We start from the raw sequence: 24,130 nt of genomic DNA on the forward strand, positions 1-24,130 counted from the left end.
TTATGATCAAATCCAAAGTGATCCTCTAGCCTACATGTGGTTAATGAAATAAGAAAAAGTGAGCTAAAGGCTCTTCTTCAAATGTACTACATTTACATTTACATTTAAGTCATTTAGCAGACGCTCTTATCCAGAGCGACTTACAAGTACATACATTCATACTTTTTTGTACTGGCCCCCCGTGGGAATCGAACCCACAACCCTGGCGTTGCAAGCGCCATGCTCTACCAACTGAGCTACACGCTGTCTGCGTACTACAATGAGAAGACCGTGTTTGGAGTTTGCTGTAGGCCTAGTTCATGTGTTGCATTCACAGGATGTTTTTGCTCTCTAGTTTATTTCAAGGCAATACACAGACACTTTTTATTTATGGGAATTCACAATAAATAACATTGCAAAATATATTAACTAAAATAAGACAAGATTTACAGGAGCCCAAGAAAATGTTTAATATCTAACGGAGAACAATAATCTTGGTGATGCTTTAAATAATACTGTACTTAAGTGTACAAGAAAGCGATCTGACATGTATAATTTTTATCTCTGAAAGGCACCTTCACTTTAGTAGCTGACCATCATACATACTGTACACTTCATTAATAAGTTATTGTATCCTTCAGTGCTGATTTTAGTTTATAGTAGACGACCAAAACCCTCTACTTAACAGCCCTTAGACTACAGACTGTGGCCCTAATATTGTTGATATATGTTTGTGGTACATATCCATTGTTTGTGTATAAAAATGATCAAGTGATCAATATATTTAGTATAAAAATGATGTGTTTAAAAAGAAAGAAAAATTAAATTGAAGGAATATTGAAAATTCCTCTTCATGTAACATTCAGTGGATTGATTCTTCATATACAGTTTGACTTCCCACTGCTCCAGTCTCTTCCTGCTCTTCAGTGGATTGATTCTTCAAATACAGTTTGACTTCCCACTGCTCCAGTCTCTTCCTGCTCCTCAGTGGATTGATTCTTCATAAACAGTTTGTGACTTCCCACTGCTCCAGTCTCTTCCTGCTCCTCAGTGGATTGATTTGTTATAAACTGTGACTTCCCACTGCTCCAGTCTCTTCCTGCTCCTCAGTGGATTGATACTTCATAAACAGTGTGACTTCCCACTGCTCCAGTCTCTTCCTGCTCCTCAGTGGATTGATACTTCATAAACAGTTTGACTTCCCACTGCTCCAGTCTCTTCCTGCTCCTCAGTGGATTGATACTTCATAAACAGTTTGACTTCCCACTGCTCCAGTCTCTTGCTGCTCCTCAGTGGATTGATTTGTTATAAACAGTTTGTGACTTCCCACTGCTCCAGTCTCTTCCTGCTCCTCAGTGGATTGATTCTTCATAAACAGTTTGTGACTTCCCACTGCTCCAGTTTCTTCCTGCTCCTCAGTAGCGTTGGTAAATCAGCGAACAAAAGCAAGGCCTATGTGTTTAGTACTGTGTACTAGTCCTATAGTCAATGTAATACTACCAGAGGTACCACTGTCTGTCCCTCATTGCAGTATATCTGGAGCTCTTGTTCAGCTACTAGTTTATTCATCCATGCTGACATAATGTGAAGAACAGTTCATTGCCCCTTCAGCATTGTATCTTGTCATGACTTCACCTCTATCCGCCACCAAGAAGTCATAGTGGTTCACTTCACTTGTTCACCTCTTCTCCCAAGCCCACCCTCACCAGTGTCCAGTTTAAAAATAGTAATATAATACAAATATATGCCATTTAGCAGACACTCTTATCCAAGCGACTTACATTCATGCTTGTATACATCTTACGTGTGGGTGGCCCTGTGAATCGAATCCACAATCCTGGCATTACAGGCACAATGCTCCACCAACTGAACCATCCAGTTCCTACATCCCGTATACATTGTCATTAGCATGTGGCTAATGGCTAGTGCTAGTGGTACTGGCAGCCCTTGGCTATTGGATGTGATTGTGTCTTCTCAGTGTGTTCTCCCCGGGTGGCTGACCAGAGCAGAGGCAGACTAAAGAGGAAGATGATGCCAAGGCTGAGGGTTACACTCAGCAGTGCCGCCCCCAGTGTGTTGGTGAAGGTGATGGGCAGAGAGTACGTGAGGAGCCACGGCCGTCGCGTCACCATGTCCTGCTCAATGGCCTCCATCTGGAAATGAGTGCCGATTATGCCGAATACGTGGAACAGTTGGTGGCTGTGACCTGCAGAGGGTGGAAAAGGACTGTGGTTAAATACCTGCAGTAGTAATGGTACAGAAGATGTACGAAGCAGAACTCAAGGAGAACTGTAACTGGCCAGCAACAGAAGAACTGGCCTCCACAGCATAAGGGGGAAACAGGAAGGCACAGTGAGACCCAGAGGCAGTGATATAAAGACTACTCTGTTGTTTTAATGCTACATATGTCATACCACTAATACCAAGCCAGTGTTGATCAGTCTCCACTGTATTACAACAAGTCTTGCACAATACAGTGACAAATCATTCTGAATGAATCACACAAGCAGTCTTTCCAGATAGACCATGCACTTTGACCTATGTAGTCGAAGCTGCCGGGGGCCAGGCGCTCTGGTAGGTGTGTGGCGAAGAGGAATGCGGTCAGGAAGGCCAGGGCGATGTGGGTGTGGTGGAGAGCGTTGGTATCGTTGTCAGTGCAACCCTCACCCACACAGAGGAAGAGCTGTCAAAACACAGTAGAATGTATTAGTCTCGCTTCACGTGACAGGCTTCATCACAGTCATACTCCACATGGCTGTTGAACCAAGATAGCATGGTACAGGTGTAGGATATTAATTTGATCACCCGGTTGTTGCAGGACATTTCCTATACAGCAGGAAACACCAACTTGTAGTGTATTTGAGCTTTAAAAAATATTTTAACATTGGTAATTTACAGTTCAAAATTTCAGACTTGATTTGCCCTAACTAAAAACGTATCAACCCATACAAAAATGTCCATGAATTATAATCTATAATTATAATAAAAATTTCTGTTGCTGCAGGATTATTTTACTGCTGTGAGAAACTGGTCAAATTAAGATCCAATAGCTGTGCATATAGAATTTCAGAACTGTTCGTAAATACTTAAATGTACACCTGCATTCCACTGACTTGACCATAATTATACCATTAACCAGACAACAAAGTGTAAAGAGCTTGCTAGGTTTCAAAATATATAGTCGTACAATAATCAGACAATACTAGCTTCAGCTCATTTTCATCCCTAAGTCCCACGATCTGGCCAAAAAATGAGAAAAACATCACATGAATCAAACATTGACACAGTGCACTTCAACATGACAAACACTGTTCTATACTTATCAACTGTTCCTCAGGCACAGTCTGCCACACAGAGGGGTGAGAAATGTAATGACTCACCCTGTAGAAGAGAGGAATGTTGTCAAACAGGTAGGGTAACGCGAAAGCTAGAATGCGGAGAAATTTGCCAAACTTTGGGCTCTTACACTCTGAGAATCTGAAAAAAAAAATTATGGTTGTTTTATCAGCCATCACAATGAGCCAAATCCATGCACATTCGTTATACACTGCAAATAATTACGGATTTTAATTAATCAACGTATGCCATCTCTTTGTTCCCCATCTCTGTGCATTAAGGATAGATGAATAGAAGATGCTCTTAATAGCGTCGAGGGAACAAATTATTGCATTACTGTTGCATGGTTATTAAAATTATTAGAAACCCCTTTCCCGTTATTGAATTTGGGAATAAACTGTAGCCTTTATGAACTTGCTCCTTTTTCAGTGCATTTTTGTATCTAGCATGAACTCATCTTGTTTAAATATTACACAGGACATTTTCATGGTTTTATATTCCCATCACAAATCACTTACAGTGCATTTGGAGAGTATTGAGACCACTGGACTTTTCCCACATTTTGTTACGTTATAGCCTTATTCTAAAATGGATTCAAATGTTTTCCTTCCCCTCATCAATCGACACATAATACCCAATAAATACATTTTGCAAAAGTATTAAAAATTACATTTACATAAGTATTCAGACCCTTTACTAAGTACTTTGCTGAAGCACCTTTGGCAGCGATTACAGCCTCGAGTCTTCATGGGTATGATGCTACAAGCTTGGCACACCTGTATTGGGGAGTTTCTCCCATTCTTCTCTGCAGATCCTCTCAAGCGCTGTTAGGTTGGATGGGGAGCGTCGATGCACAGCTATTTTCAGGGCTCTCCAGAGATGTTCGATTGGGTTAAAGTCCGGGCTCTGGCTGGGCCACTCAAAGACTGGTCCAAAAGCCACTCCTGTGTTGTCTTGGCTATGTGCTTAGAGTCGTTGTCCTGTTGGAAGGTGAACCTTCACCACAGTCTGAGGTCCTGAGAGTTATGGAGCAGATTTTCATCAAGTCTCCCATTCCCTGCCGCTGAAAAACATCCCCACAGCATAATGCTGCCACCACCATGCTTCACTGTAGGGAAGGTGCCGGATCCTTCCAGACGTGACCCTTGGCATTCAGGCCAAAGAGTTCAATCTCGGTTTCATCAGACCAGAGAATTTTGTTTCTCATGGTCTGAGAGTCCTTTAGGTGCCTTTTGGCAAACTTCAAGCAGGCTGTCATGTGCCTTTTACTGAAGAGTGGCTTCTGTCTGACCACTACCATAAAGGCCGGATTGGTGGAGCGCTGTAGAAATGGCTTTCTTTCTGGAAGATTCTCCCATCTCCACAGAGTAACTCTGGACCTCTATCAGAGTGACCATCAGGTTATTGGTCACCTCCCTGACCAAGGCCCTTCTCCCCCGATTGCTCAGTTTGGCCAGGCGGCCAGCTCTAGGAAGATTCTTGGTTGTTCCAAACTTCTTCCGTTTAAGAATGATGGGGACCACTGTGTTCTTGGGGACCTTCAATGCTGCAGAAATGTTTTGGTAACCTTCCCCAGATCTGTGCCTCGACACAATCCTGTCTCGGAGCTCTACAGACAATTCCTTCGACCTCATGGCTTGGTTTTTGCTCTGACATGCACTGTCAACTGTGGGACCTTATATAGACATGTGTTTTTCCACATCATGTCCAATCAATTGAACTTGCCACAGGTGGTCTTCAATCAAGTTGTAGAAACATCTCAAGGATGATCAATGGAAACAGGATACACATGAGCTCAATTTCTAGTCTAATAGCAAAAACGTTTTTTAAGGCTGTAACGTAACAAATGTGGGAAAAGTCAAGGGGTCTGAATGCTTTCCGAATGCACGGCTTCAATTAAATTCACTCACTTGCTCTCCTTACCTTTCACACAATCATAACTGCTGAGTCATTGTCAGATCAGATGAGCAAAATAGATTCTGTTTTTGTAGCTTTGAAACACATTCCAGTGTAAATGAAGCCAACTCCCTCTTCACATAAAGAACACACGATCTGTTGCTAATTACTGTACATGTCTTCCCTCTCCTTACTACCTCTTCCAACTAAAACCACACTTGATAGTCTACCTATGGAGTGACGAGGCCTACATGTTTTTTTGTTAGCTCACACCCACATAATTGAAAAGGGAGGTGCATAGTGCCACTAATATTTCAAGGGCAACTCCGCCACTTTTCAACCTCATATTCATTATCTCCAGCACCAAACCAGTGTCTACATATGTGAAAATGGAAACCATGTGTTTGATGTATTTGATACCATTCCACCCATTCTTTTCCAGCCACTACCATGAGCCCATCCTTCCCAATTAAGGTACCACCAACCTGTGATAGACAGTGAGTTAGGTTAGCAGTAGCACAGTGAGTTAGGTTAGCAGTAGCACAGTGAGTTAGGTTAGCAGTAGCACAGCGAGTTAGGTTAGCAGTAGCACAGCGAGTTAGGTTAGCAGTAGCACAGCGAGTTAGGTTAGCAGTAGCACAGTGAGTTAGGTTAGCAGTAGCACAGTGAGTTATGTTAGCAGTAGCACAGTGAGTTAGGTTAGCAGTAGGACAGTGAGTTAGGTTAGCAGTAGCACAGTGAGTTAGGTTAGCAGTAGCACAGTGAGTTAAGTTAGCAGTAGCACAGTGAGTTAGGTTAGCAGTAGCACAGTGAGTTAGGTTAGCAGTAGCACAGCAGTTGACAGATAGCAAAATAAAACGCATGACTAACGGAGACGACATGATGTTTACCTTTTTATGATGTCATGGTTATATTGGATATATGGTAAACCAAGCCTTGGCAGAAAAGAGGAGGGAGAAGCATTGTGAGACAGCCATCAAGCAGAGAATACTATAATTATGAAGAAAGGTAGGCAAACCAGTCAGTGTGCGTTTTAACAATGTGTAGGCTTAGTGTACGATGACAAACAAAGTCACAATAGCTGCTACACAGTGAAGCTAAGCTGAGGTAAAAGACCGGTCCAATTTGCCTCCTATCATGCATGATATTTTGACAGAGAGGAGCTGAAAGGAGCAGCTTCATTCCCCAAAATGTATTCATAACAGCAGTGTGTGTATCAAATCTACATGAAATGTACATTAAAATGTTTAATATCAAATATGTGTCCACACAGTAGGATTTAGACTAAATGTGATTGTTTCTGGTTGTAGGAATATTGTCATTTTGTAATCTTATTAATTCACAACATCCAAAGCTAGGGGTCAAGTTGTACAATCACATTCCTTTAAAACCCAGAGCTAATTATACAATATCCTCATTAGCACTATGAGATGCCTGAGATTGAGTGGTTGCTAAACAACAGGCAAGTTGACATTTATTGTCATGAGTCTTGTCCTGGAGTCAGAACTGAGCGTTTTCCCCTTAGATAGGCCAGCTGGCTATATTGTAAACATTCATGAAAACAAACATTTGCTTTCAGGTTAGATTTAGCAGTGTGGTTAAGGTTGGGGTTAAGGTTAGGTTTAAAATCAGATCTGATGACTTTGTGGCTGTGCCAGCTAGTGACCACTCTGCAGAGCTGCCTCCAGAACAAGGAAAAACACTGACCTGCAAACAACAGTGGCCTTCCAGTAGAAAGCTCTCTTACCTGGAGTAGCAGGCTAAGGCGGTACAGATGACAGTGTTTACCACAGCGATGGGGATATAGTACTGGTGGAACAAACTGTTCACCCACTTATCAGGAATCACGTAGGCAGAATATGTTATGGCAGAGCCTGGAGGGGAAAGAAATATGCATAACCATACATGCAGGAATAGACACAAATACATAAACATGTGTGTGCATACACAGGTACTGCAAACTATGTGTATATACCATAGACTATATTGATGTGTATAATATACACACATACAGATGGAGGATCTTAATTTGATCACCCTGTTTCAGGAGATCTTTCATGCTGTTGCAAACTGGCTCAAATTAAGATCCTACATGTGGGAAAGGCATTCATGCGTGTGTACACACAAGCACACACTGTCACCCTTCAGCATGCAGATGCTGGCAGAAGTGTAGGTTCCAATCTGAGGACTGGTTGGTCCAGGACTCAGTATGCATGGTACATGTGCTTAAGCACATTCCTGCATGCATTTCCATAACTAATGAGTTAGTTGAGGTTATAGTTACCCTGACTGTACATTATGTCCTGTTTAAGACCTGCTACACACAAAGGGATTTTTAAAACTGGGTGCAGAGCTATATAAATGCAAACCATTATGATTGCGTTTTTCCACATCAACCTCAACTGCCACCCTTAGACACCTTTGATAAGCCCCTCCAAAATCCAAAAGGATTGAATGGGTGGGCCAAATATGGTCATAGAGCCTGTGGTAGGCCAGGCAGTTGGTACCATTTATCTTAGACACATGTACTTCCATCAGATCTGTAATGAGGAATTAACAAGCGACTAGGGGTTGATTTGGGATTGGGGGAAACCACAGAATTAGATCAAATGAAACAGGCATAGATGTTTAATGTGAATAATCCAACACACCAAATTGTACATCAAAAGTATGACTGGCCAGTGTACCCACCACAGAACATCCATTTGAATGAGACTACATTCCCTTTCTACCAGTGGAGGCTGCTGAGGGGAGGACAACTCATAATAATGGCTGGAATGGAGCAAATGGAACGGCATCAAACAATGTTTCATGTATTTGATACCATTCCACGGATTCCGCTCCAGCCATTACCACAAGCCCATCCTCCCCAATAAAGGTGCCACCAACCTCCTGTGCGTCCTACCCATTCAAACTCCATCAGGGTATCATACAACGACTCTCAGTTAAAAGACCTGCAGGTTCAAAACTCTATACAAATCCAACCCCTTATACATTGACTAGATAGAATCCATACAATGCCTTTCCCTCTAGAAATACACCTGCATAATATAGTAGTCATGTCGCTAGGGGCAACAATGTTCTTTTGAATAGAATTATATTTCTATGACGTGTCTACTCACCCAGGCTGTAGAGACTCAGAGCTCCGTAGTCGAAGAAGAAGCAGATGTGTCGTGCTCGCGTTGACATGGTGCTAAAGGTGTGGGCACAGCTAGAGGCCAGCGGGTACACACAGCACGACATCAGGAACACCAGGAGGGGCCATGTGAACGAGTCGCGCCACACGTCCCGCATCAGGACCACCGTCAGCAGCTTCCATAAGAAGTACCTGTCAGGACACACAGAGGACAGAGGGGGTTAGTTTGGCACTGGAGGTCGCATTCCTTTCAGGGCCAGTTGTTTATCGGGGGAGCAATCGTTTACCAATTTTGTGGTACTTGTTTCAGCATTCAGTCAGAATGCAAGTTAATTATGATTCTTCAAAATTAAATAGTTATTTTGGATTGTTCGCCTAAACATCACAGTGATAGCTTTAAAAAAAAAAAAATCCCCTTTAACCAGCCTGGTCTTTTGTAAGATTACTGTATTCTCCAGTTCAGTCAGCCACAGTGAGTTACTATATCTACCACAAGGTTTTCCCTGGCCTGTACACAGTAGTTACAGAGGCAGCGGGCTGTGTTTCCATGTCTCTGCACACCTCATTAACAAATAAACCTTATTTGTGGTTTTCCCCATCGCTACACTGAGCTGTTCACTAATTGTGGCAACTCATTTGAGAGCTGTGAGAGGAGAGAGAAGAGGGAGACAGAGAGAGAGGGAGAAATAGAAAGAGGATTCCTTGATCCTTGCAGTGCAGCGGCAAGTGTCTTAACGACCGTCATCATCAGGTAGACACAGTCACATACACCATGCTACACTGCTAATCAACTACTACTTCCTGTGAAAGGCCTCAAGCCTGTGGAATATGCTTCAGCTGCTATTCAATAAAACCTGTTAATCATGTTTTCTGGTTTAGTCCAAATCCAAAGCAACATTGTTCCAGGGAATTGAGAGTGAGTGAGCATGTTTCAATATGCAGTTGCTTCTTTTCTGTCATTAAAAGACATGTTATGTTCATTGTTCGTATCCAAATTATAAAGATAACACTAAACATGAGAGAAAAGTTCAACTGTTTACTCTCGTCTCAGTCAAGCCTCCAGTATCATTGACACGAGACTGTCCCCTGAGGTTCCAGTTAACCATCATGTTTAATGGCTACACCTGCTCTTTACACATCCTTAATAAGAAGCAGAGGACTGCCATGGACTATTCTGTTCTATAGCATCTACCATCATGTAAACAGACGAGTCAGAATGTAGCTCCTTGGAAAGAGACAGAGAATGTGACCATTTTTTACTTCTATGTTGTTCAGTGACAGGCAAAGAGGTACTAGTGTATGGCCTCATCCCCGGCCATACACTACATGTTCAGTATGACGAATATAGAAACATGGAGCCATATTACGGAGCAAAATCCTAACTGCCATTTCTATCTAATGTCCAAAATCGTAATCTGCCACTACAGAAGCAAATAATAAAACCAATTTGTGGTGGTGGGGGGGGGGGATCTGCATTGAATACTACAATGATCCTCAAAGAGATGTTATACGGGTTATTAAATAATTTGAGAAGTCCCCCCATCTTCTATTAACTAAAATTCACAGGATTACCTGACACACATTTAACTATACGGATCATTGTTTTTTGGGGATGAAGATTTTTTGAGTAAAGAATCTAAGGAAAAGAGCTCAATTTGTTTTAATCTATGAAGGATGTTAAGGTTTTGAATTTACTACAACTCTGTCTTAAGGACACATACCACTGCTGTGACGGGTGCACATTTGAGTTCTTACCCAGCGCTTATACATCTGATTCCACTCATGAACTAATAACCATTCAACCCTGAATTAGGTGTGTTACTGCTGGGTAACACTTGATTTAGATCGTCCCAAGTCGATGGTTTGTAGATGTTCAGTAGATGTTCAATAACTGTAAACAAATGTCAATGTTTCTGTACAGCACTTGTGACATCAGCTGATGTAAGAAGGGCTTTATAAATATATTTGATTGATTGAAATAACTATCCACTAACCCTAGCCCTAACCCTGATTCTAAACCTAACCCTAAGCCAAATTTAGCAAGCAATTGCTAAACAGATAGTTTGTTGATAGTATGAACATCTACAGAGCAGCTTGTGTGGGACGATCCAAATAAAGTGTGACCAAAACATGTGCCCCCATGTGGCGTTCACAAGGAACCCCGTAAGTGTAACAGGTGTCGCTCGGCCATACCATGTGGGCAGGAAGTGTGTCCAGATATTGAGCGTTTCATTGGTCAGCTGGAAGAGGCTGAGGATGCAGTCAGTGGCTGAGCTGCGAGGGTGTCGGTAGCCTGAGATGATGCTGTCCTCATGGAACACCTAAACAAAACAAAACCCAGGGTTACTGCACAGTTGGCCAACACTCATTCACCACACAGTAGTAGGCTATATCTAGATACATATGGAGAGTAACCTGTTTACTATAAACACAATGGTTATGATGTTGATAGATTTCCCAGTGAAAGTAGGACTATACATTCTTGAGGGGAGTCACAATGATACATTCTTGACATTCTAAGCGGCAAGAATAAACACAAGATTCAGAATAGTGTTCCGCTCAAATTCCATGTCCACATGTTCAACTTCTGAATTAACTGGACTTAAATATAAAATATAACCTCGACTCTGAAAATAATATTGTAGGATGTGTCATTATAAAACGTAGTGAAGTAAAGTAACTTACTTTTGGTACTTGGTTGATGGTGAAGACTCTGGGCAGTTTAATAAGGCTGAGCATGTTGTCTGAGAGGACAGAGGTGTTGACTTCACTTGCTGTTTGAACTGAAGCCAGAGAGAGGGAGCATCTTTCCCTTTATAAGGTTGTTGCTATGTTGTTCTGTCGGTTCCTCCCTCCCTCCCACTCCCCACCCATCCAGAACATTCAGTACACCTGTTCCACTCCTCCTCTCTCTCTCTCTCTCTCCCTCCCTCTCGTCAGGCTCTGCACACCCCATCTAGTTTCACCCTAAGACAAAAAGGTGCTGAGCAGCTGAGTTCACGTTCACACACAGACACACAAAAATATTCACATTCTTCGAAAAAGCTGCCAAGGGATAAAACCTTTGAAAAAGGCAACAGAAGTCTTACCAAAAGCTTTCATATTTTGAAAGATAATGGTTTATGAGTTACAGAGTTTGTCTTTGAGAGCAGTTGGCCTATTGTTCTCTGAAGTAAAAACAATTAGTTAAGACTGATTACGGTAGCTTACAATCACAAAGGGGAAAGAGCACAGCAATACAACGAGTTTAGCAGCTTTCACAGTGATGTTTAGAGATTTCAACCCCTGCCTTGCCTCTGCTTGGTACTCGTGAACTAGATCCATGGAATAAGTATCAGAAAAATATATATTGATCTGTCTATGCATGCAGCAAAGAAATGCATAACATTATTCTGGAAATCTACAATGCTCCTACTTGAACACAGCGGCAAAATTAAATATCTAGCTACATCATTGAGGACAAGATTTAGGTCCTACTGTAACATCAAAGGCAGACCAAATGATTTCCAAAATATCTGGCAGTCCCACATCAGATTCATGTCAATAAGAAATAAGACATGTGAATATGAACTCGTTTTTGTTTGTCTGATTGTCTGTATGCATGGTTGTACCTGTTCTAATACTGTACATGAGTGTATGCATGGTTGTACCTGTTCTAATACTGTACATGAGTGTATGCATGGTTGTACCTGTTCTAATACTGTACATGAGTGTATGCATGGTTGTACCTGTTCTAATACTGTACATGAGTGTATACAAGTCATGGGGAAGAAATACAAAATAAAAACAGGTATTATTTAAGCAATTCAGTGTAATGAAATTGTATCTTTTTTTACCCGCACTTGACAATACATTTATAAAAAAGGTTTCGCAGTGAGGAATCTTGGTTCAACTTCAACGTAACAGTGACAAAAACAAGCACTACCTCAGTCTCCAAGGAACCAGCTGTTACTGACATTCATTGTCTTAAGAATCACTTTAGAATGGGTGGCCATTTTCCATTAAGAGACACCTAAGTGAAGATGTCTGGAGATTAGCAGTGAATTTAGCCTGGTCCCAGATCTGTTTGTGCTGTCTTTCCAACTCCTACAGATGTAGGATCTTAATTTGAACCAGTTCGCTACAGGAGGAAAATAATCCTGTAGCAACAGGAAATGTGAATTATTATGTGGATTATAATTAATGGACATTTTTGTAAGGGTTGATACATTTTTCGTTAGAGCAAATCAAGTGACATTTTAAAGTGGAAATTATAAACTTTAGAATACTTTTTAAAGCTTGAATACACTACAAGTTTGCATTTCCTGCTCGGCAGGAAAATTCTCAGCAACAAAAAGATTGATCAAATTAAGATCCTACATCTGTACGGTCATTGCGTAACAGCACAAACAAATCTGGGACCAGGCTATATTGAACTCTGCCAAATATGCAAACTGAGTTTCAGTCACACTAGATAAAGGCTGGTAATGAAGGGTGTAAGTGGCAGAAAGAAACATCTCTTTCACTCATTCCTTCCATGTTAGAAAGAGGCATGTACCATGTCATCTGCCCACAGAACGAGTGTCACACCCAGAGATGACTGACAGCTTCAATCAACATTCTTCCATGTTATGCTGTTCAGAATCTGAACACAAAGAATGAAAACATATTTCCCGTTTGCTACAGACGTAGTAAGGGGAAACCGTGTCTGAACATTAAGTGTGGCCTTTTCTTAGTCATTTTCTGTCATCTGTAAATAAATGTTGTCTTTAAAAAAAAAATACATTTTATTTTTTTGCTTTGTTTGTTTGAATATAGTTACACATGATGTTGTATTGCTTTGACTGGACATTGCCATCTAGTGTAGATCTAGGTTTGGTTCACTTGAGGACAGTTCATCTCAAATCTCAGCAACTAGAATGTGTAAAAATTAACCAAGCGTGTAAGCTGAGTAAAAACTACATGGCTAGGCCTATATCAGCTCATACATGATGGTCCTACAGATCATAGAAGAGCCTGATCTTTTACCTGCAGTACCATTACAAATTAATGTCACATTTTATCTGAAGATACTCAACAATTTGATAGGGTTATGAGTAGGTTAAGTGAGGGTTGGGGTTAAGGGTAATGTTAAGGTTAAGGGTCAGTGCAGAGGAGGCTGCGGAGGGGAGGATGGCTCATAATAATAGATTACAGCCTCAAGCCTTTTGGGTATGATGCTACAAGCTTGGCACAGCTGTATTTGGGGAGTTTATCCCATTCTTCTCTGTAGATTCTCTCAAGCTCTGTCAGGTCAGATGGGGAGAGTTGCTGCAAAGCTATTTTCAGGTCTCTCCAGACATCTCCCCAGACCCGGCAGGTTAACTAACCTAAGTGACATGTCCCCAGACCCGGCAGGTTCACCTAAGTGACATGTCCCTAGACCCGGCAGGTTCACCTAAGTGACATGTCCCCAGACCCGGCAGGTTCACCTAAGTGACATGTCCCTAGACAAAGAGGGAAATAACAAAGTAAAGGACCAATAATGTATTCTACAGGAGGACTAACAACACAACATGAAACATCGCACATATTTCATCTTTCAAATAAATGTCAAATAAATGTAATGCATTCAATATGCTATTTGTAATGACTTGGTGATTCATTCCTTTAAATTACTTTTAAAACAAAATGGGAAGCCCATTAGGCCTGAACACAAAGACAAACGAGGTTCAAACAGAAGAAAGTCTCTCGTGAGAGCTATACAGATTTTGCCCCTGAGGTATTCTTTATCAAAACATTGTATTTCCTCCCAAGACACCAGTGTGTTTTTGTTACCTGGTAGTGTGGAGTATCTGCCGTCTGGGATTGTATAAAACATCTTCACTGGGACTTGTAACCAGGTGACGGCAAGTAAACATGAACCATTAGGTAGTTTAATGTAGTCTAGTTTAAGGTAGTCTAGTTAATGTAGTGATGTAATGACAGTGATGTCAAATTATGCTAGGAAGGCGTACACATTAATTTGGAAAGTCTCAAATAGCCTGGAAAGGTAACAGTTTTGATTTTGGAGGGGTGGAAAAAACGAACCACTTTGGTTGGCTTTACAAAAATAATAAAAAATCTCAATGGATTGATAGTGCCGCAATCCAATTTAACACCTTAGATAAGGAAATTGTATGAAAGAACTAACAGAAGATGCATGAAATGTCGCTATTTAAATTGCGCCTTTCACATAGGCCTACACATTACATATGATCATCCTCAATTAGTTATGTTATTATCATGGTCTGCATCCTCAATGTGAGTTTGTGTGGTGCTGAACTGCAAGTAGCCTATATTGCATATTGAGATAGTGGTGTTCAGGGAAAACTGTGTAGTGCTGAAGGACAGCTCCGCCATTCAGCCAACTGTAACCCAAATTTCACTGATTAAGAGCCGGACACACTTTGTCACAACAGGTAAATTAGTATGCACACTGTATAATTTGGCCTAGCTGACACACAAACTAAAATAAGGAAAATGGAGTGTATTAAACGTTTATGTTACAGGCCTACACTTTACACATGTGAGTAGCCTCAGACTGGTCTCAGAGTAGACGTAAGATAGTAAATATAAATCTGGGACACTCAAATTAGTTTGATATGTTATGTTTGGTATGGTTACATAAGACAGGTTACTTAAGGTAAAAACGAAAGAAGGGTGGTTGGTCTGGGTGGATGGGTTAGCGTTAGCCACAACAAATTGCAATTCGTAACATATTCTACAAATTGCAATTCGTAACATATTCTACAAAATAGGTGATGGACATCGTCTAAATAATACAGCCATGTCTCGGATTGTCTTGGATTTACGTACAGAATAATATGAAATGCTCCGAGACCACGTTGGTAGCCTACATTCAAAAGAAAAGATCACTCATAGGCCAGATGTCAATTTGATGTGCAAGTTTTCCCACCCAATTCTCCAAAAGAGGTTGATAAAATGGCACAGACATTCACAGTGATGTCATTGTGGTTTGAGTATGCATCAGCTCTAAACGTCACACACTCTCCAAACCTCTCTGGGTCAAAGTTCAGGTGGCGGCCCTTAGTTCACTGAACATTTCAGATAGAAATGCGTGTGCAGGGTTCATGGTGGACTCTTCCTGTGTTGACGTGCGCAGGGGGTTCATGGTGGACTCGTCCTGTGTTGATGTGCACAGGGTTCATGGTGGACTCTTCCTGTGTTGATGTGTACAGGGTTCATGGTGGACTCGTCCTGTGTTGACGTGCACAGGGTTCATGGTGGACTCTTCCTGTGTTGACGTGCGCAGGGTTCATGGTGGACTCTTCCTGTGTTGACGTGCACAGGGTCCATGGTGGACTCTTCCTGTGTTGATGTGCACAGGGGGTTCATGGTGGACTCTTCCTGTGTTGACGTGCACAGGGGGTTCATGGTGGACTCTTCCTGTGTTGACGTGCGCAGGGTTCATGGTGGACTCTTCCTGTGTTGACGTGTACAGGGTCCATGGTGGACTCTTCCTGTGTTGATGTGCACAGGGTCCATGGTGGACTCTTCCTGTGTTGACGTGCACAGGGGGTTCATGGTGGACTCTTCCTGTGTTGATGTGCACAGGGTTCATGGTGGACTCTTCCTGTGTTGACGTGCACAGGGGGTTCATGGTGGACTCTTCCTGTGTTGACGTGCACAGGGTCCATGGTGGACTCTTCCTGTGTTGATGTGCACAGGGGGTTCATGGTGGACTCTTCCTGTGTTGACGTGCACAGGGGGTTCATGGTGGACTCTTCCTGTGTTGACGTGCACAGGGGGTTCATGGTGGACTCTTCCTGTGTTGACGTGCACAGGGTTCATGGTGGACTCTTCCTGTGTTGACGTGCACAGGGGGTTCATGGTGGACTCTTCCTGTGTTGACGTGCACAGGGTTCATGGTGGACTCTTCCTGTGTTGACGTGCACAGGGTTCATGGTGGACTCTTCCTGTGTTGACGTGCACAGGGGGTTCATGGTGGACTCTTCCTGTGTTGACGTGCACAGGGGGTTCATGGTGGACTCTTCCTGTGTTGACGTGCGCAGGGTTCATGGTGGACTCTTCCTGTGTTGACGTGCACAGGGGGTTCATGGTGGACTCTTCCTGTGTTGACGTGCACAGGGGGTTCATGGTGGACTCTTCCTGTGTTGACGTGTACAGGGGGTTCATGGTGGACTCTTCCTGTGTTGACGTGCACAGGGTTCATGGTGGACTCTTCCTGTGTTGACGTGCACAGGGGGTTCATGGTGGACTCTTCCTGTGTTGACGTGTACAGGGTTCATGGTGGACTCTTCCTGTGTTGACGTGCACAGGGGGTTCATGGTGGACTCTTCCTGTGTTGACGTGTGCAGGGTTCATGGTGGACCCTTCCTGTGTTGACGTGCACAGGGGGTTCATGGTGGACTCTTCCTGTGTTGACGTGCACAGGGGGTTCATGGTGGACTCTTCCTGTGTTGACGTGCACAGGGGGTTCATGGTGGACTCTTCCTGTGTTGACGTGCACAGGGTTCATGGTGGACTCTTCCTGTGTTGACGTGCACAGGGTTCATGGTGGACTCTTCCTGTGTTGACGTGCACAGGGGGTTCATGGTGGACTCTTCCTGTGTTGACGTGCACAGGGTTCATGGTGGACTCTTCCTGTGTTGACGTGCACAGGGGGTTCATGGTGGACTCTTCCTGTGTTGACGTGCACAGGGTTCATGGTGGACTCTTCCTGTGTTGACGTGCGCAGGGGGTTCATGGTGGACTCTTCCTGTGTTGACGTGCACAGGGTTCATGGTGGACTCTTCCTGTGTTGATGTGTACAGGGTTCATGGTGGACTCTTCCTGTGTTGACGTGCGCAGGGGGTTCATGGTGGACTCTTCCTGTGTTGACGTGCACAGGGGGTTCATGGTGGACTCTTCCTGTGTTGACGTGTGCAGGGTTCATGGTGGACTCTTCCTGTGTTGACGTGCGCAGGGTTCATGGTGGACTCTTCCTGTGTTGACGTGCACAGGGGGTTCATGGTGGACTCTTCCTGTGTTGACGTGCACAGGGGGTTCATGGTGGACTCTTCCTGTGTTGACGTGTACAGGGGGTTCATGGTGGACTCTTCCTGTGTTGACGTGCACAGGGTTCATGGTGGACTCTTCCTGTGTTGACGTGCACAGGGGGTTCATGGTGGACTCTTCCTGTGTTGACGTGTACAGGGTTCATGGTGGACTCTTCCTGTGTTGACGTGCACAGGGGGTTCATGGTGGACTCTTCCTGTGTTGACGTGTGCAGGGTTCATGGTGGACTCTTCCTGTGTTGACGTGCACAGGGGGTTCATGGTGGACTCTTCCTGTGTTGACGTGCACAGGGGGTTCATGGTGGACTCTTCCTGTGTTGACGTGCACAGGGGGTTCATGGTGGACTCTTCCTGTGTTGACGTGCACAGGGTTCATGGTGGACTCTTCCTGTGTTGACGTGCACAGGGTTCATGGTGGACTCTTCCTGTGTTGACGTGCACAGGGGGTTCATGGTGGACTCTTCCTGTGTTGACGTGCACAGGGTTCATGGTGGACTCTTCCTGTGTTGACGTGCACAGGGGGTTCATGGTGGACTCTTCCTGTGTTGACGTGCACAGGGTCCATGGTGGACTCTTCCTGTGTTGACGTGCGCAGGGGGTTCATGGTGGACTCTTCCTGTGTTGACGTGCACAGGGTTCATGGTGGACTCTTCCTGTGTTGATGTGTACAGGGTTCATGGTGGACTCTTCCTGTGTTGACGTGCGCAGGGGGTTCATGGTGGACTCTTCCTGTGTTGACGTGCACAGGGGGTTCATGGTGGACTCTTCCTGTGTTGACGTGTGCAGGGTTCATGGTGGACTCTTCCTGTGTTGACGTGCGCAGGGTTCATGGTGGACTCTTCCTGTGTTGACGTGCACAGGGTTCATGGTGGACTCTTCCTGTGTTGATGTGCACAGGGGGTTCATGGTGGACTCTTCCTGTGTTGATGTGCACAGGGGGTTCATGGTGGACTCTTCCTGTGTTGACGTGCACAGGGGGTTCATGGTGGACTCTTCCTGTGTTGATGTGCACAGGGGGTTCATGGTGGACTCTTCCTGTGTTGATGTGCACAGGGGGTTCATGGCGGACTCTTCCTGTGTTGACGTGCACAGGGGGTTCATGTTGGACTCTTCCTGTGTTGACGTGCACAGGGGGTTCATGGTGGACTCTTCCTGTGTTGATGTGCACAGGGGGTTCATGGTGGACTCTTCCTGTGTTGACGTGCACAGGGTTCATGGTGGACTCTTCCTGTGTTGACGTGCACAGGGGGTTCATGGTGGACTCTTCCTGTGTTGACGTGCACAGGGGGTTCATGGTGGACTCTTCCTGTGTTGACGTGCACAGGGGGTTCATGGTGGACTCTTCCTGTGTTGACGTGCACAGGGGGTTCATGGTGGACTCTTCCTGTGTTGACGTGCACAGGGGGTTCATGGTGGACTCTTCCTGTGTTGACGTGCACAGGGGGTTCATGGTGGACTCTTCCTGTGTTGACGTGCACAGGGGGTTCATGGTGGACTCTTCCTGTGTTGACGTGTACAGGGTTCATGGTGGACTCTTCCTGTGTTGACGTGTACAGGGTTCATGTTGGACTCTTCCTGTGTTGATGTGCACAGGGTTCATGGTGGACTCTTCCTGTGTTGACGTGCACAGGGGGTTCATGGTGGACTCTTCCTGTGTTGACGTGCACAGGGGGTTCATGGTGGACTCTTCCTGTGTTGACGTGCACAGGGGGTTCATGGTGGACTCTTCCTGTGTTGACGTGCACAGGGGGTTCATGGTGGACTCTTCCTGTGTTGACGTGCACAGGGGGTTCATGGTGGACTCTTCCTGTGTTGACGTGTACAGGGTTCATGGTGGACTCTTCCTGTGTTGACGTGTACAGGGTTCATGTTGGACTCTTCCTGTGTTGATGTGCACAGGGTTCATGGTGGACTCTTCCTGTGTTGACGTGCACAGGGTTCATGGTGGACTCTTCCTGTGTTGACGTGCACAGGGGGTTCATGGTGGACTCTTCCTGTGTTGACGTGCACAGGGGGTTCATGGTGGACTCTTCCTGTGTTGACGTGCACAGGGGGTTCATGGTGGACTCTTCCTGTGTTGACGTGCACAGGGGGTTCATGGTGGACTCTTCCTGTGTTGACGTGCACAGGGGGTTCATGGTGGACTCTTCCTGTGTTGACGTGCACAGGGGGTTCATGGTGGACTCTTCCTGTGTTGACGTGCACAGGGGGTTCATGGTGGACTCTTCCTGTGTTGACGTGCACAGGGGGTTCATGGTGGACTCTTCCTGTGTTGACGTGTACAGGGTTCATGGTGGACTCTTCCTGTGTTGACGTGTACAGGGTTCATGGTGGACTCTTCCTGTGTTGATGTGCACAGGGTTCATGGTGGACTCTTCCTGTGTTGACGTGCACAGGGGGTTCATGGTGGACTCTTCCTGTGTTGACGTGCACAGGGGGTTCATGGTGGACTCTTCCTGTGTTGACGTGCACAGGGGGTTCATGGTGGACTCTTCCTGTGTTGACGTGCACAGGGGGTTCATGGTGGACTCTTCCTGTGTTGACGTGCACAGGGGGTTCATGGTGGACTCTTCCTGTGTTGACGTGTACAGGGTTCATGGTGGACTCTTCCTGTGTTGACGTGTACAGGGTTCATGTTGGACTCTTCCTGTGTTGATGTGCACAGGGTTCATGGTGGACTCTTCCTGTGTTGACGTGCACAGGGGGTTCATGGTGGACTCTTCCTGTGTTGATGTGCACAGGGTTCATGGTGGACTCTTCCTGTGTTGACGTGCGCAGGGGGTTCATGTTGGACTCTTCCTGTGTTGACGTGCACAGGGTTCATGGTGGACTCTTCCTGTGTTGACGTGCGCAGGGGGTTCATGTTGGACTCTTCCTGTGTTGACGTGCACAGGGTTCATGGTGGACTCTTCCTGTGTTGACGTGCACAGGGTTCATGGTGGACTCTTCCTGTGTTGACGTGCACAGGGTTCATGGTGGACTCTTCCTGTGTTGACGTGCACAGGGGGTTCATGGTGGACTCTTCCTGTGTTGACGTGCACAGGGGGTTCATGGTGGACTCTTCCTGTGTTGACGTGCACAGGGGGTTCATGGTGGACTCTTCCTGTGTTGACGTGCACAGGGGGTTCATGGTGGACTCTTCCTGTGTTGACGTGCACAGGGGGTTCATGGTGGACTCTTCCTGTGTTGACGTGCTACAGGGGTTCATGGTGGACTCTTCCTGTGTTGACTGTGCACAGGGGGTTCATGGTGGACTCTTCCTGTGTTGACGTGCACAGGGGTTCATGGTGGACTCTTCCTGTGTTGACGTGCACAGGGGGTTCATGTTGGACTCTTCCTGTGTTGATGTGCACAGGGTTCATGGTGGACTCTTCCTGTGTTGACGTGCACAGGGGTTCATGGTGGACTCTTCCTGTGTTGACGTGCACAGGGGGTTCATGGTGGACTCTTCCTGTGTTGACGTGCACAGGGGTTCATGGTGGACTCTTCCTGTGTTGACGTGCACAGGGGTTCATGGTGGACTCTTCCTGTGTTGACGTGCACAGGGTTCATGGTGGACTCTTCTGTGTTGACGTGCAGCAGGGGTTCATGTTGGACTCTTCCTGTGTTGACGTGCACAGGGGGTTCATGGTGGACTCTCCTGTGTTGACGTGCACAGGGTCATGGTGGACTCTTCCTGTGTTGACGTGCACAGGGGTTCATGGTGGACTCTTCCTGTGTTGACGTGCGCAGGGGGTTCATGGTGGACTCTTCCTGTGTTGACTGTGCACAGGGGGTTCATGGTGGACTCTTCCTGTGTTGACGTGTACAGGGTTCATGGTGGAACTCTTCTGTGTTGACGTGCACAGGGGGTTCATGGTGGACTTCCTGTGTTGGAAGTGCACCGGGTGGGTTCATGGGGGACCTTCCTGTTGTTGGACGTGCACAGGGTCATTGGTGGGGACTTTCCTGTGTTGATGTGCACCAGGGTGCATGGTGGACTCTTCCTGTGTTGGACGTGCGGCAGGGCGGGGGGGGGGTCCACCCCTGCACCCCTCACCACCACCCCACCCCCGCCATCCACCACCCCCACACATCCATCTACCCCCACATCTCCCACACCCCCTCCCCACCCCACCCACCTACCACCCACCACCCACCCATCCTCCCCCACCCCCCATCCCACACAACCACACCACCGCCACCATCCTCCCCCCCACCACAATCCTCCCACACCCACCCCCACCCCCCATTTCCCCCACAACCCCACCACCGCCCTCACCCCCCCCCTCAACCCCGCCCCCACCCCCACACCCCACCACCACCCCTCCCCCCCACCACACAACCAAACCACCCAAACCCCCCTATTCCATCCAACCCCATGTTGCCCCACACCACCTCACACACATGTTCCCCCCCACCCCCACACACACTCCTCCAACTTCCACACTTCCCCACAATCACCCCACCTCCCATGTCCCCCCCCACCTTACATGTTGGGACTCTTCTGTGTGTGGACGTGCACAGGGTTCATGGTGGACTCTTCCTGTGTTGACGTTCGCGCAGTGGGTTCATGGTGGACTCTTCCTGTGTTGACGTGCACAGGGGTTCATGGTGGACTCTTCCTGTGGTTGACGTTGGCACAGGGTTCATGGTGGACTCTTCCTGTGTTGACGTGCACAGGGGGTTATGGTGGACTCTTCCTGTGTTGACGTGCACAGGGTTCATGGTGGACTCTTCCTGTGTTTTGACGTGCACAGGGGTTCATGGTGGACTCTTCCTGTGTTGACGTGCACAGGGTCATGGTGGGACTCTTTCCTGTGTTGATGTGCACAGGGGGTTCATGGTGGACTCTTCCTGTGTTGACGTGCACAGGGGGTTCATGGTGGACTCTTCCTGTGTTGACGTGCACAGGGGGTTCATGGTGGACTCTTCCTGTGTTGACGTGCACAGGGTTCATGGTGGACTCTTCCTGTGTTGACGTGCACAGGGGTCATGGTGGACTCTTCCTGTGTTGACGTGCACAGGGGGGTCCCTGGTGGACTCTTCCTGTGTTGACGTGCACAGGGGGTTCATGGTGGACTCTTCCTGTGTTGACTGTGCACAGGGGGTTCATGGGGACTCTTCCTGTGTTGACGTGCACAGGGGGTTCATGGTGGACTCTTCCTGTGTTGACGTGCACAGGGGGTCATGGTGGACTCTTCCTGTGTTGACGTGCACAGGGGGTTCATGGTGGACTCTTCCTGTGTTGATGTGACGGTTCATGTGGATTTCCTGTGTTGACGTGCACAGGGGTTCATGGTGGACTCTTCCTGTGTTGACGTACAGGGGTTCATGGTGGACTCTTCCTGTGTTGACGTGCACAGGGGTTTCATGGTGGACTCTTCCTGGTTGACGTGCACAGGGGGTTCATGGGGACTCTTCCTGTGTTGACGTGCACAGGGGGTTCATGGTGGACTCTTCCTGTGTTGACGTGCACAGGGGGTTCATGGTGGACTCTCCTGTGTTGAGTGCACAGGGGGTTCATGGTGGACTCTTCCTGTGTTGACGTGCACAGGGGGTTTCATGTGGACTCTTCCTGTGTTGACGTGCACCAGGGGGGTTTCATGGTGGACTCTTCCTGTTTGACGTGCACAGGGGTTCATGGTGGACTCTTCCTGTGTTGACGTGCGCAGGGTTCATGGTGTGGACTCTTCCTGTGTTGACGTGCACAGGTGGTGGCTTCAGTGGTGGGACTCTTCCTGTGTTGACGTGCACAGGGGTTCATGGTGGACTCTTCCTGTGTTGACGTGTGCAGGGTTCATGGTGGATCTCCTGGTGTGACGTGCACAGGGGGTTCATGGTGGACTCTTCCTGTGTTGAGTGCACAGGGGTTTCATGGTGGACTCTTCCTGTGTTGACGTGCACAGGGGGTTCATGGTGGACTCTTCCTGTGTTGACGTGCACAGGGGTTCATGGTGGACTCTTCCTGTGTTGACGTGACAGGGTTCATGGTGGACTCTTCCTGTGTTGACGTGCACAGGGGGTTCATGGTGGACTCTTCCTGTGTTGACGTGCACAGGGTTCATGGTGGGACTCTTCCTGTGTTGACGTGCATCAGGGGGTTCATGGTGGACTCTTCCTGTGTTGACGTGCACAGGGTTCATGGTGGACTCTTCCTGTGTTGACGTGCACAGGGGTTCATGGTGGACTCTTCCTGTGTTGACGTGCACAGGGGGTTCATGGTGGACTCTTCCTGTGTTGACGTGCACAGGGTTCATGGGACTCTCCTGTGTTGACGTGCACGGGGTTCATGGTGGACTCTTCCTGTGTTGACGTGCACAGGGTTCATGGTGGACTCTTCCTGTGTTGACGTGCACAGGGTTCATGGTGGACTCTTCCTGTGTTGACGTGCACAGGGTTCATGGTGGACTCTTCCTGTGTTGACGTGCACAGGGTTCATGGTGGACTCTTCCTGTGTTGACGTGCGCAGGGGGTTCATGGTGGACTCTTCCTGTGTTGACGTGCAAGGGTTCATGGTGGACTCTTCCTGTGTTGATGTACAGGGGGTTCATGGTGGACTCTTCCTGTGTTGACGTGCACAGGGTTCATGTGGACTCTTCCTGTGTTGATGTGTACAGGGGATCATGGTGGACTCTTCCTGTGTTGACGTGCACAGGGGGTTCATGTGGACTCTTCCTGTGTTGACGTGCACAGGGGTTCATGGTGGACTCTTCCTGTGTTGACGTGCACAGGGGGTTCATGGTGGACTCTTCCTGTGTTGACG

At 46.5% G+C, this 24,130-nt stretch overlaps 1 protein-coding gene across 1 annotated transcript; it reads right to left on the minus strand.

Moving 5' to 3' along the window:
* Positions 1 to 499: 499 nt before the first annotated feature.
* On the minus strand, positions 500 to 11,086 carry LOC120057096 (membrane progestin receptor gamma-B-like). The gene is made up of 7 exons (XM_039005513.1): positions 11,033 to 11,086; positions 10,541 to 10,668; positions 8,334 to 8,539; positions 6,959 to 7,085; positions 3,360 to 3,456; positions 2,518 to 2,662; positions 500 to 2,185 (listed from the first exon to the last, which is right to left on the minus strand). Exons 1-7 carry the CDS (start codon positions 11,084 to 11,086, stop codon positions 1,908 to 1,910), a joined length of 1,035 nt encoding a protein of 344 aa, XP_038861441.1. The 3' UTR covers positions 500 to 1,907.
* Between the last annotated feature and the right edge of the window lie 13,044 nt (positions 11,087 to 24,130).

Source organism: Salvelinus namaycush, chromosome 1 (assembly GCF_016432855.1).
Source record: "Salvelinus namaycush isolate Seneca chromosome 1, SaNama_1.0, whole genome shotgun sequence".
Classification (NCBI taxonomy): Eukaryota; Metazoa; Chordata; class Actinopteri; order Salmoniformes; family Salmonidae; genus Salvelinus; species Salvelinus namaycush.

Coding starts and splice junctions, on each gene's coding strand:
- LOC120057096 (XM_039005513.1), bottom strand. CDS start 11,086: ATGCTCAGCCTTATTAAACTGCCCAGAGTCTTCACCATCAACCAAGTA. Junction 8,540..10,540: donor ACACACTTCCTGCCCACATG/GTATGGCCGAGC, acceptor GTGTCCTGACAG/GTACTTCTTATGGAAGCTGC. Junction 2,186..2,517: donor CGGCAGCTTCGACTACATAG/GTCAAAGTGCAT, acceptor CACCCTCTGCAG/GTCACAGCCACCAACTGTTC.